Source organism: Haliaeetus albicilla, unplaced genomic scaffold (genome assembly GCF_947461875.1).
Source record: "Haliaeetus albicilla unplaced genomic scaffold, bHalAlb1.1 scaffold_58, whole genome shotgun sequence".
Lineage (NCBI taxonomy): Eukaryota > Metazoa > Chordata > Aves > Accipitriformes > Accipitridae > Haliaeetus > Haliaeetus albicilla.
Genome location: NW_027212496.1, coordinates 569599 through 585500, shown reverse-complemented (window position 1 = coordinate 585500; position 15902 = coordinate 569599). Strand labels below are relative to the sequence as shown.

The window sequence follows — 15902 nt, the reverse complement described above, 5'->3', positions numbered from 1 at the left end:
CAAGAACTGGAATAAAATACCTCTGCTCTGTGTTTATATTGGCATTTTGCACACCGGGTGAATGACCCCACTTCTGGGACAACAGTGGGGCAGGCAAAGCACCGCATCCCGCAGGCCGAGGGGCTCAGGCACCCACGTCGCTGCCGGAGGATTGCCGGCAAGAGGTTTGGCATCTGGAGAGGGGCTGCTGGGCCAGGGTGCCCAGGCACCCACCCCACTCCCCCAGCCGCAGCCACGAGAGCTCTCAGTGCTGGAGCAGAGGCCGTAGCAGCTGCCTGTGCCCAAGCCTGTCCCGAGCGGAGGGAAGACTTTGCTGGCGAGGAGCAATCCAGTGAAGGCATTGCTGAAATTGCTGGGCTTGAAGTTGCTGCCGGGCCAGGAGGGTGCCACGGGGTCCTTGTGCAGGAGGAGGGGTGGCAGCGCCTGGGCACCGTTCAACTCCGGGGAGCTGCAGAGCAGGGAGTCCCCGAGGCCGTTGGGGAAGGTCGCGGCCACCGCCTGCGCTTTCCAACCCGGCTGGTCCACCAGCTCCTCCGCCACCTCCCTCTCGGCCCCGGCTGTCTTCTTGGAGCCCTTCCCGCAGAGCCGGACCACCCTGATGCTCTCGCCACGCGGACAGCTCTGGTGGCCGAGGTCCTCAAGGCTCCTCAAGGCTGAAGCGCTCCCCAGGCTCTTGTACTCCACCAGTGCGCGCGCAGTGCTTGCTCAGCAGCTCGGGGAAGTCTGACGTGTATTTCTGCACATCCGAGGGCAGCTTGCGGCCCGGCCGCAGGATGCGGATGGAGGCGATGGTGCCGAAGGGGCTGAACATCCTCGTGATGGTCTTGAGGAAATTCTTCTGGAGCAGCAGCAGCACGTCCTGCTCCAGGGGCAGCAGCTCCCAGGCCAGCAGCAGTCTGCTGGGGGGGACACTCAGCAGGGACTCGGGCATGGGGACCCATGATACCGAAAAGCCAGTCGAAGAAACTCTCTAAGACTCATTTTGGAGTTTTAGAAAGTAGGCATTCTTTATTGCAGCGCTGGATGCACGGGGGATAGTTCCACCTAGCACGCGTGCCACAGCTTCAGCACAAACAGGTTATATGGAGTAACCAATTACATATTAATCAGATTAGTATACATATACATAAAAGTTATTGTAACTGAGTATCATAGTATTGCCTACATCTGATCACATGCAACGGTTCTTCATTTGAGTCAAAGGGCTGCTTTTGCGACCACCGATCCATTTCAAATTCTGTTGGCTGACCTTCAAGTCTTGTTCGTCATCCTTGTTCTTTGATCTTGGAGCTTAACATGGTTTCAGTCATATATGGTCAGTTTCAATATTAATCTTATCTAATGTACAGGAACATCCAGTCATAAGAGCAAAGAACTGTAAAACTTAGGAGTAACTACCTCTACTAGTTAATTACTTGGCTACACTTCTGTCTCTTTTTTCAATCATAGTGTTAGTATAAGATTTCTAATAATTATTTACCAAATCTCACTTTTACAGTCACCTAGCAGTAAACCAGTTTCCACGGCTGGTACAAAATATTAAAACCAACAAATATTTAGACATACCATACAGAATGTATGGACATATGTTATCACCCACCGCCTCACTTTGGTGCCCTCCTCGTTCACCTCCAGCAGCTCTGAGAACCGCAGGGTGTAAAGCGTCAGCCACCAGTCATGCGTCAGGTATTTCACCTGAGGGAGAGAGGGGGCCACTGTGTCACTGTGAGTCTCCCCAGGCAGGGACCACCCTAAACCCATCATCGAGGCAGGCTGCACCCCCATCAACCTGAGGTCATGGCAAGGCAATATCCCCCTTTCAGGATTTGTGGGAGAAGGTCGCCTGTGCTCCCGGACCATGGCAAGAAGACACAGCTTCCCTGTACATCACACCACCAGTGCTTCCCTGCAGTTTTTTAGTTAAGGCATGATCTCTCCCAGAGCAGCCTGGGGGAACCACGGGCAGAAGAGGTGAACCCAGCCCTGGGCTTGGGGTTTGAGGACCCCTCACCGCTTCCCCAGCCACCCTCCCTGGGTGGAGAACTGCTGCAGCACGTTGAAGGCAGACAGCAGGGCCCAGCTCTGCACCACCAGCGCTTTGCCGGGACACAGGCAGCCTGAGCAGAGCCTGGACCTCCCCGAGCACCTCACCGCAGACAGCCAGAGCACACCCAGACACCCAGGCATCCTCCATGTGGAGGCCACTTCCCACTCCGGCTGGCCAACGCAACGGGCTGCCTACCTTCTTCAAGGACGTCAGCAGTTTGATGCTGACGAAGCCCTTGTTCTTCTGGACATGTTTCAGGAGGAAAGCATCCTTGGCCAGGTTCTCGTCAGAGAGGTGGAATTCCACCTGGGACGCAACCCTCCTGACCAGCTGCCGGTCAGGGACTGAGTAGCTGCAGTCCAAGAGATCAGCCCCCAGAACATCGCTCGCATCGCAGAAGCTCCCGGCAAAGCAGCAGGGACATGGGTGTGACTTGGTGGCCTTTGGGATGTGCAGCACTGCCCGGTCCCAGCCACAGCGGTGCAGATGGCAGAGTGTTGAGGAGCGGGGTGGCTCAGCTGCGCTCTGAAATGAAACGGAGTTTTATGGTTTTAGAAGTGCGCTTGCCTTCACGCCCCCAGCATCGGTCCCTGCCACAGGTTACGCAGCAGATGGCCTTGCGCAATCTTGCAGCCAGAGGTGCCTCACCAACAGAGCGCCATGTCTTTAATTAACAGGATCCAGGCCAGGAGAGATCTTTGGCCTCCGGTTCACGGCAGTTGTCCCGACTCCCCCAGGCCACACACTGTTCACACAGCGGGAGCGAGAGGCCTGTGTCCTTGGTACCAGGGGGTCCTTGCTAGTGCCGAATCCTCCAAGCACGAGGACGGGATGTACTAACCCCATCCCTGGGGTCCCGTAGAGCGCAAACAGCCCCAGCGCCCCGACACCGGACGTTGGGCAGAATCCAGTCCTTTTCTGGGAGCATGCGGCGGCGGGTACCGTCTCCTCCTGGGTGTCACGCACCCAGGGAAAGCGCCGCCCCCTCCGAGGGGGATCCAGAGCTGCTGCTTTTCCCATCAGGAGACTAAAAGACCTGACAGCACTACTGGAGCGAGGGCTGGGGGAAAGCGTGCCACCGAGCGACACCGCGTGACCTTCCTTCGCGCCCTCGAGGTCCTTTTTCCCATTTCTGCCTCGCTCCGGTCAACGCAGCGAACAGAAGCACGGGCAACAGTCGCAAACGCATTTGCCATCTGGCGCAAGGAGGCTGCGGCTGCAGCTTGGTCCCCGCTCGGCTCGGCTGAATCAACTTGTTCTTCTTCCCCCACCGGAAAAATACTGTTGAAAGCAAAGAGGATTTGCACCCGCAGACCCTGAGAGCCGCCTGTAGGCCCCGGGGGCACCCCAGCCTCCCTTAACCCTTTCCCTCCCCAGGAGGAGCTGGGGAGGCTCTTGGGGGTGGGGCAAAACACAGGGAGCCCCCGCATTCCTTCCGGGGAGACGCCAAAGAGTCCTTGGCAGCCAACAGCCAGAAGGGACCATGGCGCAGCCACCAGTGCAGCTCCCACTGCCTGGGCCCTGGGGCCCCCCGGCACCCCAGCTTTTCCAGCCATTCGTGCTCCCCAAAAACTTCTACCCTCAAGGTAGGGACTGACCCCAACCCCTGCAGCCCAGGGATGCTCTTGGGGGGCAAGAGCAGAGGTGACCGCCGGCCATCGCTCCCGTCTCTCTCTCTTAGGCTCAGCCAACCTGTGCCGCCTGCCCGCGTGGGAGCAGCCCTTCCCTGCAGCCTGGGCACCCCTGGCAGGGGGGACACCCCAGGCCCCCCAGGCACCACCAGCAGGTATGGCACCCCAGTCTGCTCTGGCACCTTCCCCATCCCCATCACACCCCTTCCCCTGGCACTTTTCACATGGGGGTTCAGCAAGCCCCGGTGAGCATCCTTGCCCTCGCCCAGGCGGCACGTGCCCAGGAAAGCCCATCTGCAGAGAATTCCCCAAATATTTGGGGCCACCTCTCCCGTTTCACCTCCTAGATGCGAGTCTCCTCCCCGATTTGCAACCCCGTCCCACCGGCACAGCAGCTCACCCCGTGGGGATCGCCCCGGCCACAAGCTCCCCACGCCCCTGGCCCAGAGCTGGGGGATGTCGGCCATCGGGGCCGGCTCGGCGGGTGCCCCTGGAGAGTCCCCCCGCCCCAGCACGGCTCCCCCTCACCCACACAGGGCTGCAGAGAGCTCCATGTGGCTGCCTCTTCGACCCCCGCGTCTTCCGCATCCAGTGGACAACCACCCACCTGCCTCCGCCGGCCACTGCCACGCTCGGCCAAGGCGCCGCTTCTCTGCCGGGTGCTGCCCTGTGGCATCCCGGGGGCTGCGGGGCCCCCCTGGCCTGGACAGCCCCAGGGACCCCCCAGGGCCAACCGCAATACCTCGCACCCTGTGAAAATCAGAGGAGTGGCGTGGCCCCAGCCCCTCTGGAGCTGCCACTGTCCATCCCCGGCTACCAGCACAGCGAGGGGCAGTTGGCACAGATCAACATCCCCAGCATGGCCACCCCTGTGGGGGCACCCCTGGGCAGCGATGTCCCCCCCAGCCCCTGCGCTGCCAGCCACAACCAAGCCGTTGGGGACACTGCAGGCGACCTTGCAGTGTCCGAGGAGATGCTCCTGGAAGAGGCCCTAAGGCTCTTCAGTTGCTCCCTGGATGGAGTGGGGGTCAGCCAGGATGGTCCCAGCAGCAGCCCCATGTCTGGGGACCCTGCTGGCACCAGCGGAGCGGAGAGAGGGATGGCCCCAGCCCCCCCAGCGATGCCAACACCCATCCCCGGCTACGAGAACATCGAGGGGCCGTTGGCCAAGATCAACACCTGTGGCATGGCCACCCCTGTGGGGGCACGCCCAGGCAGTGACGTCCCCCCCAGCCCCTGTGCTGACCCCCACAATCAAGCCCTTGGGGAGCCTGTAGGTGAACTTGCAGCGTCTGAGAAAGTGCCTCTGCAAGAGGCCCTAGTGCTCTTTGGTTGCTCCCCAGATGGAGTGGGCGTCAACCAGCATGCTCCCAGCAGGAGCTCCATGCCCGGGGACGCTGGTGGCACCGGCGCAGCCACCCCCCACCGCGACTTCAGCTCGCTCTCGCTGCCTGAGGAGATGCTCACCCCTGACTACTGCATCCCCGAGCTCAGCGACGCCATGCTGAGCCTAGAAATATTCAACGTCATCGGGATGGAGCCCCAGGAGCTGTGGGAGGATGCCGGGATGGACCTGCCACCATCCCCGCCTGCCACGGCAGACAAGCGGAGGAAGAGGCAGGCGCAGAGCTCCTTGCCAATGCCACCCAGCAAGCGCAGGGCTCTTGCAGCCAACGTGGGGGTGTGAGGGGGGGGCGGGGATTAGACAGGGGTGAGAGGGATGGAGATGGGGGGAGTGGGGGGTGGAAGAGGAGGGGGGGTACTTGTTGAAGGGGGCGCCGGGGAGGGGGGTAGGGAGGGGTTAGACCAGCTTGGATGGGACCTTTCCTCTTGTCTTTTCAATTAAAAGCTCCTTCTCCAGAACCGCTCCGTGCCTGTGTGGGAGGGGGAGGGAGAGCAGGGGGCACCAAGAAACAGCACCCAAGAGGTGCAAAAGCCCCGCTGAGCCCCAGATCCGAGCTGGGGAAAGCCCCGAGGGGAACCGAGCCACCCCCAGGGCCGAGTCACCACCAGCGGGGCAGGCAACGGTGGGGCGGGACGCGGACGACTCCCCTCTCCCCTTCCCCAGGGGGAGCAGCCCTTTGGTGGGGAAGCCAGGACAGACAGCTCCCTGCAGGACTCACGGACACGGCCCCACGCAGAAAGCAGCACAGAGCCCCTGCGACAAGGACAGACCTCGGGGGCCGGGGGGGACACGGGCACACACGACAGCAAGGGCTGCAAGGCCTTCGTCTTGAACACCACCAGCGTCCCCTCCAGCGGGGACAGGGCTCGGTGCAAAGCCCTTCAAAGCCTCAAGACCATCACGGCCTTCCTCGGGTCCCACTGACCTCAGCCCCGGAGAGCCCAGCTTTGCCTCACTGACACACCAAAATAACCCCAAATCACCCCAAGAATGGCGAGGGAGGGAGCTGCAGGCCACGCAGGGACCCTCCTCCCCTTGTCTGGCTGCACCTTGGGCAGCTGCAAGACCGGGAAGTGGCAGGGGGGGAAGGGGGGGAGTGGAAATCAGAAGGAAAAAAAAAAAACAACCAACCCCCCAAAAAAACCCAAATCACTGCACCGGCCAGAAAGAGCCTGGAAACTTCATCCCTCTTTATTGCCCATTTCCCATGCGAGCTCCACGACCTGGGAGCAACGCAGCCAACGGCACCTTCGAGAACCAGACTCACAGCCTGCTGCAGCTGACCCTGCTCGCGCAGCTGAGGTGGGCTGGATGATCTCTAGAGGTCCCTTTCAGCATCCATTCTGTGCTGCTGTGACTCTGTCTCCGCCGTGGTTTAACCCCAGCCAGCAACTAAGCACCACGCAGCCGCTCACTCACTCCCCCCCATCCAGTGGGATGGGGGAGAAAATCTGGAAAAAGAATTAAAACTCGTGGGTTGAGATAAGAATGGTTTAATAGAACAGAAAAGGAGAAACTAATAATGATAACACTAATGAAATGACAACAGCAATAATAAAAGGATTGGAATGTACAAATGATGCGCAGTGCAATCGCTCACCACCCCCCGATCGACACCCAGCTAGTCCCCGAGCAGCGATTCCCCCCCCACACTCCTCAGTTCCTATACTAGATGGGACATCGCATAGTATGGAATACCCTGTTGGCCAGTTTGGGTCAGGTGCCCTGGCTGTGTCCTGTGCCAACTTCTTGTGCCCCTCCAGCTTTCTCGCTGGCTGGGCATGAGAAGCTGAAAAATCCTTGACTTTAGTCTAAACGCTACTTAGCAACAACTGCAAAAATCAGTGTTATCAAGGTTCTTTGCATACTGAACTCAAAACATAGCACTGTACCAGATACTAGGAAGACACTTAACTCTATCCCAGCTGAAACCAGAACACTTTGAACCACTTAACATTCCATGAGAAATACCCCAAGAGCTCAAGAAGAAAGAGCAGAAAGACAGGAGACAGGTGAAAGCCTAGAGCACCAGCTAGACGGAATGAAAGACCCTCTTCCTTCTCTGAAGCTTCAGCAAGGCTTCCTTCACCTGCTTGTTCCTCCGACTGTAAATGACGGGGTTCAAACTGGGGCTGACGAGACTGCAGAAAAGGGAAAGAACTTTCTCCCTCCCAGAGGAGTTACCGCTCCCGGGCCCCGCGTACATGAAGATGGCGTTTCCATAAAAGACACCCACCACGGTCGGGTGGGAGCCACACGTGGACAAGGTTTCGTGCCATCCTGGCACAGAGCGGATGCGCAGATCGGTGGCCGGGGTGTCCAGGGAGGAAATCAGGATTAAGGCTAAAGGCAAGAGGAAGAAGCACACACAAATAGCAAAGATCAGGACTTTATTGGCAGGAGCGGCAGTGCAGGCCAGCTTTAAGACAGCAAGAACTTCACAGGAGAAGTGGACAACCTCGCAGGGGCCGCAGAAAGGCAGGTGTAAAGCCAGAGAGGCTTGCAGTGTACCAAATACGAACGCCAAAGCCCACAAAACTGTGGCAAGGGTGAGGCGCAGCCTCCAGATCATGATGAGGGCATAGCGCGGGGGACGGCAGATTGCCACGTAGCGAACATGAGACATCACGGCCAGCAGCACGCACGCTGTAAGTGCAAAGATTAAATAAAGATGGATCTGTGCCCCACACCCAGCAACGGAGAGGGTTCTGCCTTGTCCAAGGAGGCTCCTTAGCATACGGGGGACATTGCTGGAGGCATAGCAGATGTCCCCGATGGAGAAGTGGCAGAGGAAGAAGTACATGGGGCTGTGGAGGCAGTAGTCCAGGCAGATAAGCAGAAAGACAAGTGCGTTTCCCATCAGAGTGGCAGAGCAGAGGGCAGAGAAAAGGCCAAAGAGGCAGCGCTGCAGGGCTGGGGTGCTGCAGAACCCCAGGAGGACGAATTCTGTGACAGTCGTTTCATTCTGCACGCTGTGCTGGAGGTGAGGCAGCACAAACTGCGACCACGGAGTTCTGGAAGCGAAGGAGCAAGGAAAAGGAAACAAAAAGGAGAGTTTTCCTAAGAATGTTGTGTCCTTCTTTACTCTTTACGCTGCAGCTCCCTTCTCCCTGTTTTTCCCTCTGACTCCAGTGAAAGGTGCGTACCACCCTCCCCATGCTGAGCGACGCACATCTGAATTGCAAGCTCCAATCTCTCTGCAAACTTTGAGCAGTTTGACCAATCTCGCACAACTTTGCTGCCTAGCTTGCCCTTGAAGTCCTTCTTTTCCTGGGTTGGGTTTGGGTTTTTTTTGCAGGGGGTGGAGAGGGGCAGGGTGTGGTGTCGCTGTTGGAGAAGATAAGATGATCAAGATTGCAGGTGTCGATTAAGGTGAAGTCAGAACAACTTCAAAGCAGCTATATTAAATTAAGTCCATATTAAAAGGAATGCACAGTTCACAGAATAATTCCAGTTTTACCATTAAACCAACCAGCGTTTCCAAGCCACTGCTGTGTCCTCTTTACCTTCGTGAAATGCATTCCTATTGAATCCTGCAGTTGCTTGATCCAACTCCCCTTCCCAGCAGGGAGGCTACTGCAGGCCCGGGAAGGTCAGGCAGAACGTCACCTTGGTTCCTGCTGTGCAGCTGCTCGCCGTTACCAGTTTCGCAGGGTGCTGGTCAAGGTCCCTGGGCATCCCCTGGCACTTGTCTCCACGCGGCTCTCTGGTCTCCAAGATCTTCCGCCACTTCCAGGATATTTCCTCCAGCCAGGATCTTCACCTTTTCCTTCCTGGGTCCCTTTCTTCTCTTCAAGATCCCTTCTTCTTTCTGGGAACCCTTCTTTTTGCCACCACCTCTTCTTTCTGGAACCCCACGCCCCCACTTTTCCCAATCTAAGTTGTCTATGTGAGCAGTACGAGGCCTGATCAGCCTCCGAATTAAGGCTTCTGGCTCCTAGCTCTGTATTAACTGTAGGATTCGGGACATGCCACTTTTGCTTATTCCAGGTGTTACCCAAATTTACAACCAGCCCACGCTGGCTGCGTGTAGCAAGAAGCAGGCTTCTGCTTGACAGCTCAGAATTCAGTTTCAGACATTCACACGCACAGACCTTGCCACACACGTGCACCCCGTCACGTCTTGCCTGGTAACCTTCACAGTTTGAGCCAGTTTTTTGTCTACGGCCGGGCTTCAGAGGCAGGGCATGGCCACAGAAGCGCATTCCCCCCGTCAGTCTGTGAGCTGAGCAAGGGAGAGTCAATACTTGTCTGGTGAGCCTCATACCCAGGCAATGTGGGCGATCCCTCTCCTGCGACAGCCCTGGCAAAAGCCACAGCAGGGTGCTCCCTTGCCTCTGCCTAGGTCACTGGGGTTCCCCTGCCTGCCACTGCTCCTTTGTCCTCCTCTGTGTTTGTGGAGATGAACCTTCAACCACACAACCTAACACCTACAACGCCGGGAAAAAGAGAGGCTGCAGAGGGTCCAGCGGGGAAGGTCGCCGATGTAAAATGCTCTTTGTGAGAGGCAGCACACCCAGCTCACCTCCTTGCTCCTGAGCTGCTCTATCGGAAGCACTGCGTGCAGGACGCTCTGCTCAACAGGCTGTGTCTGTCTCTGACTGCCTTGTCCTTGCTACAGCACCGTGTGCTGGGGGAACGCCACGGAGAGCAAGGAGGACGCTCTTTCCCCAGGAGCAACGGAGGGTGCTCAGCTGAGTGCTGCTGCAGGGGCCAAAGTGGGGCAGGCAGGCAGGCAGGGGAAGGCAGGAACGAGGGAGCTGGGAGGAACCGGCCAGTCTGGGAGATGCCCGAGAGGCTCAAGAACCCTGTAAGCACAGGACGAGCTTAGAGGAGGTTCAACGTGAGGCCCTGTGCTTAACCATCCCCTCCAGATCTGGACCTTCTCTGCTTCCCGAGTTACCGTGCAGTTTAACAGCCTGGTGCAGAGATCCTGACTGGGAGATCACTGTACCTCCAGGACTTAGGGATCCACCTAACAGTTAACCTGAGCGGGTGCAGGTCTGTGCTGCGCTGTACCTACAGCGTGGCCTTCAGGCTGTGTCCCTACACATGTCCCTTGGCCGCAGGATAAACGGAGCTCGTTGACTGTAACAGAGGAGCCTCCAGGCAGCTCCTGCTTGGTACCAGCGATTACGCCACCTGCGCGGCCCTGCCGTTATCTAAAGTACAGCAAGAAGTCCGCGCGTGAACATCCTTTACGCATAGAGTTGTTTTCTTCTAAGAAAAGTTGTGTAACACCGTGAATGACCAAAAGGAGGAACTTCTCCACAGGCAGGATCTGTACAGTGTGCCAAGGGAAAATCCATCTGGGGTCTGCCCAATGCTGCATGAACGCAGGGTCCCCAGCGTCTGAAGGGACCTAAGATTTACTTGCTACCTAGATGCCTCTTCTTGCTGCCTGTACGCCTTCTTCCTGGCTACCTCGCCTCCCAAGATCTTGCCCACCCCCCGCCTACCGGGGAGGGGGGGAATGTTAGAGAGACAGCCTCGATGCTGTGCCAGCACTGCTCAGCCATGGCCAAAACACTGCTGTGTTATCAACAGCTTTCTAGCTACCAGTACAGAGCACAGCACTACGAGGGCTGCTGTGGGGTAAAGGAACTCCAACTCAGCCAGACCCCATACAGAAGGAAAGTGGAGGAACAACAGAGGGGGCAGCCCAGGGACACAGAGCCCCAGGTCTCATCTGGCCGCTCCTGTGACCATACGGTGTATTCAAAATCAAATACCTGAAGTGCTCCCTTAGATGCAGTTTACAGCCCGGGGACAAGAAGGTGGCAGTTCTGCATTTTGCAGCTTCCAGGCTGATGGCAGAGCCAAAGCAAAAAAAAAAAAGAAACCAAACCAAACCAAACCAAGAGAGGTAAAACTGGAGCGCAGGGAGCAAATGCTTTTCTTTCACCTTAGGCCAACTGCTCAGACGCTCTCTATGCTGCCCTGCCACAGAGGGCATCCCTCTCGTACCAGTAAGAGACATAAGAGTGAATTAAAGCCAGGACCCCAAACCAGAACAAAAACCCGGTCGTGATGAAGAAGAAAGTGGAGAATGCATCAAATATAACAGAAAATTATTTTGGACGTTCCCAGTTTACATTTGGAAAAAAGAGAAAAAAAAAAAGAAGAGGAATTAGGTATTAAAAGAGCAACACTGAATGATAAAGCAGTAGCAGTCCCTCTACCACTACAAACCCACACCCCCACACGCACGTACGCACACAGACTTAACACCACCAAACTCCCATTGACTGTGACGTTCACCTCAGCTTGCTGGTCTAGAGATACTGAATGCCTGAAGCACACCAAGGATAACTGAAAACGTCTGCATGGCTTTAATGGGAATCCTCCAACTGAAACAAAGCGCTTTCTCCCTCCGTCTCCGTTGGCACATCCCCAAGTCACGCTCTCACTCCTCTCCTTCAAAGTCAAGATTCCTAAACGTGAAAAGCGGGAGTGGGGAAAGGCGAAGGGAAGAGAAAAAGAGGGAGAGCATCATCAGTGGAAGACCTGCCAGCTGCTGCTGATTCAGCCCTGTTCGGGGGACCACCCCAGCAGAGAGGAGCTGGTTTGCATGCCACGGTCCTCACTGCCTGTTCCCAGGGACAGGCCGTTTGCTCAGCCTTGCCGGCCAAAGCGTGGGAAAAGCGTAGGCGTGCGCCGTCGCTTGCAGAGGAGCACGGTCACGTTCACGTGCAATCCTTTACCTTTTTCCTCCCTGGATTCAAAGGGTTTCTGTCTTCAAAGTGAGAGCCTTCCATACGGTCGTTTGTGACATTTCATCCAGGGTAATAATCTCAGAAAGATCAGTCCTGCAATAAATATTTTACATAGCAATCCGTGATTATGGGAACTGATGCCACCAAGGGCATTAGCATCAGCAAGAGGAACAGCGGAGCCCCGAGAATCAAAGCTCCGCATAAGCGTGGGAGGTTTTGCTGGATGAGGAGTTTTGGGAGGCAAGCCGGGGAGCCGCAGAGCAACAGCTCTGTGCAAAGGCTCTTGCTGGGGTTTAGCCCCGGTCCGGGTTCCTAAGCCACTGCTGGTACAGATCACGCCTGCAACTCCTCATGTGTAAGCATGAGGATCTCCAGCTACCGTAAAGGCACTGATGATGCAAGCTTTGGGGGTCAAACGCGAGCGCTGCAGCCACTCTGCTTGGGGTCAGAGCCCTGCGATCACCTCCTGCAGCCCTGCCCCCGAATTTGATTTTCCCACCAAGCTGCCTGCTGGTTTCTGTGGGATGCCCCACAAAGAGGCAAGTGGAGAAAACTCTGCCAAACACCTTCAAGCTAATCTTGCCGGGGGTCCTGGCGCTTGGTGGGGCTTTACCTGTCACTGCCTTGCTTTGGGATATCCACGTCACTGGTCTTCCCCACGTTCAGCTGAACTGAACTTGCAGCAGCAGCAGCTTCCATCGCCCTCCTGGACTCCTGATGTTAAAAAGGGACAAATCACGTTCTCTGTCTTTGGTCAAAGTGGAGATAAGCTGAATGCCCAGCACAAACTTAGCAGTCTGCCCTCCCCTTCTGCCCCTTGGCAGCTATAGGTATTAGTGCAGCAGGGGAGAAACCGTTCACTCCAAAGATTTCGGGGCAGGGGGATTGTGTGTTCAAAACACGATTATGAGCAAATCTTGCCAGCAGCAGCAGCAGCAGCATCACCATCTAATAATAATCATCATAATGATAATGACCTTTGTGAAAAACAACTCGTTTTAAAAATTACACCTGTATTCAAGCGTTCAGCTCACTGCTACTTGAGGAAACAAAGGTTACAACGTGGGATCCAGGCTATTGGGATCTATTTCGACTGAGTGCTGATCTTCCCCCAACGTTTCCAGACAAGCTGTAAGAGAAACAGGCAATCTCACAGCCCGACGGAGATGTCCAGCCCCGAGGACCCAGCAAGCCTTACCTCTTCTTCTTCTTCTCCGGCTTCATTTCTGGCATCGTCCAACTTCTTCTTCCTTTCTGGCATAAGGTCATCCAGAAAGCCGAGCTCTCGCTTTGAGAAGCAGAAATCCATCGCTTTCCGGACAAAGACGAGAGCCAAAACCTTCACGAATAAGAGGGAAGATGCGGTGAGCTCAGAGACGATGCCACCTCTCGCTCCAACGCTGCAAACACCCCGCTGCCGAGCGGCGGCAGCTCTTACCATCATGGGAAAGATGATGGCGGCACGGGACACCTTGATGGTCCAGAGCAGGACGAGGCAGGTCAGCTGGATCACCGTGAACAAATGCACCTTTCGCAAGGGCACGTGCCGCAGGTAGATGAAATCCGGCTGGTGTTTCGCCGGCATCCAAAACAGCTTCAAGCGATCAAAGAACTGCAAAATAAAAGGGAAAGGTTGCCACCTTGGGACTGCGGCAAGTTTCTGGCCCTCTCGAGACGTGGAGGCAGTTTGCAGCATCTCGCTTGCCGTCAGAAATCCTGGATCCCACCGCGTTCCTCCTGGGAGCAGCACCCGTTTTCCCTTCGCTCCATCTATCAACCGGCTTGCCCCTGAGAGATGCCCACCAAACGGCAACTATTCCATGCCATTCCATTATTAGCATTTCTTGGCCCACTGAATCCCCCAGCGAGGATTTCCACCAGTGGTAGAAACTGCCTTCCCTTTGCACTGAATTCCCCCGCTTTCACGTAACCAAACACTGACCTGCCCTAAACCCTGAAACAGAGAGCGCTGAACTTGCCTGGTCCTCCCAGCCCTATATACCTCCTGTGCCTCCACCAATCTTTTTCTTACACAAAAGAGTTTCATTGCTTGCTCTGCGAGAAGTTCTTCCCATGCCACTGCTTTTTTCCCTGCTGCTACGGAGACAAAATACCAGGGAGCCGACATGCTGCACGCTGTAAAAGAGTCCGTACCTGAATTCCTCTGAGCGACGACACACCCATGTAGAGAAAGACACCATAAAGCACAGGCATTGGTATAAACTGGGGGGAAAAAGAAAAAAAAAGAAAAGAATGCAATCGTTTCTTTTTCTATATTGCATTTTCAGTATTACCACCCTCTTCCACAGGCACTGCCTAAAATTGCTTGAAGCTTTCCAGCTTCCGTTCAGGCTTAGAGATGGGTCAGATTTTAACCATTAAAGATTTTGTGCGCACGAGTGAGCTAAGGCTCTGCTTTAGGCTGAACTTGGGAGTTACCTCTCCTCAGAATAATCCTATTTTCCAGAAAGGTTGGAGGAAAATAGGCGATTTCACCCGTGCTACCCTATGCCGCATTCTGTGGCGGTAGAAAAACACTTCTGCCTATTCTTGGGGCAACAGGCAAAGGCCACAGGCCTCCTTTTAGCCTAGAGACGAGATTACTTTGTGGGAGGAACGTGCAAGGAAGCCCACGGGGATGACCTCAGTCTGTTTAGCTCCTGGGAACGGCTGCTCCGGGGCGTTTGGGGAGCAAATTGCAGCCAGTAAAGGGCTGCCTGTTTGAAAGAGAGCAGATGTGCTGGTCTGAATATGCTCAACTGTAACCCATAAACATGGGCGGGCCTGAAAGGCACCCGAAAATTCAAGCAGTTGCGTTGCTCGCTCGCCTCGAGCACACCAAACGGGGGCCTGAAGGGCTGCAAAGCCTAACGGAGGCTGGTTCCCACCGTGGGTCAAGCCCCAAGGGTTGGGATCACCTCCTCCTCCTCCGCTCCACAACTAACTACTCAGGCCTGCAGAGGGGGGACTGTTTTTCGGTAACCTCCAACAAGCTCGCGGTTGTTGGGTGGTTTGCATTTTCCTCTCACTTTTAACACGGAAGTGAAGAAGAAGGAGCAGCCCATGAGCACAAAGATCAGCAAGCCAGTGACTCTCTGCTCTTGTATCCCCAGAAACTTGGGTTGTTCTCCTGGAGCTGAGCAGTCAGACTCTACTTTGAGGCTATTCACGTGGGTGATGGACAGGACGGTCGCAGCCACAAACCAGGGCAGCCCCATCACAGAGCACACCCCGAGCATCACGGCCACCACAAAAAGGTCCAGGTGGTACCCGCATCCTTTCTGCAGGCAGGAAAACAAGAAACAGAGCATCCCATAGCACAAGAGCAAGGAGAACGTCGCAAGTCAGACTCAAACCCTGCTCGAGCACAAGTCAACTTCTTCAGAATTTAAAACAAGAAATGGAAACGAGTAAGGGTGTATGCAGGCTTTGCACAAGCACCTGGCGTGAAAATCTGGCAGGAGTTCAGACACAAGGGATATGGGGAGCTTGTGCGATACATACTTCTCCAAAAAAATAACCCCACAACCCAAAACCACCCAACCATTTTTTTCACTCACAAAGAAAATTCTACCACTTGCAAGGAAGGTGTGACTCTGAGTTATCCCTGGCAGCGCATCAAAACAATTCATTCCTCGCACCTGCTGCTGCTGCCATTTTAAAACAAAAATGCGCTTCTGTATTGCTCCAAGATTAATTTGCTCCTCCAAAAGGTTGCTCATCTGAACTGCCCTGTCACTTGCTCCCTGCATCATCGTTAATCCAGGAGAGCACCCTGCCACGCAGCCTGACCTTGTCCCAAACCAATGCCTTCAGAAAGCATCGGGAATAAGAGCTTCTCCCCAGACCTGCGGCCCAGAAGGGGCTGGGGCTGGCGTCATCTCTCACAGGCCCTTACCTTCAGCTTGTGCTCCTTCCTGTTCACAATAACGGCACTGATCTGCTGGTCCATGAATATCAAGATGGTGCAGAGCAGAGCTGGGACGAGCGCAGCCAACACCGTCCACCAAGGGTTGGGTCCTATGGGGTTGATGAACCACCCGCGGTCGTCTCTGGTAGGCTGCAACAAAGCCCACACATCAGCATCGTCTCCCAGCCCAGGC

General features: G+C 55.7%; 1 protein-coding gene and 1 long non-coding RNA gene across 2 annotated transcripts in view; one reads left to right on the top strand and one right to left on the bottom strand.

Annotated features, from left to right (window-relative positions):
* The window catches only part of LOC138684226 (uncharacterized), a 524231-nt gene that overhangs the window by 83380 nt on the left and 424949 nt on the right, over positions 1 to 15902 (top strand). The gene's annotated exons all lie outside the window — the stretch shown is intronic.
* Positions 34 to 4485, bottom strand: LOC138684227 (uncharacterized). Its single transcript, XM_069777934.1, is given in 5 exon segments — positions 34 to 693; positions 695 to 968; positions 1601 to 1695; positions 2243 to 2544; positions 4479 to 4485. Coding segments are annotated over 5 exon segments (1338 nt in total).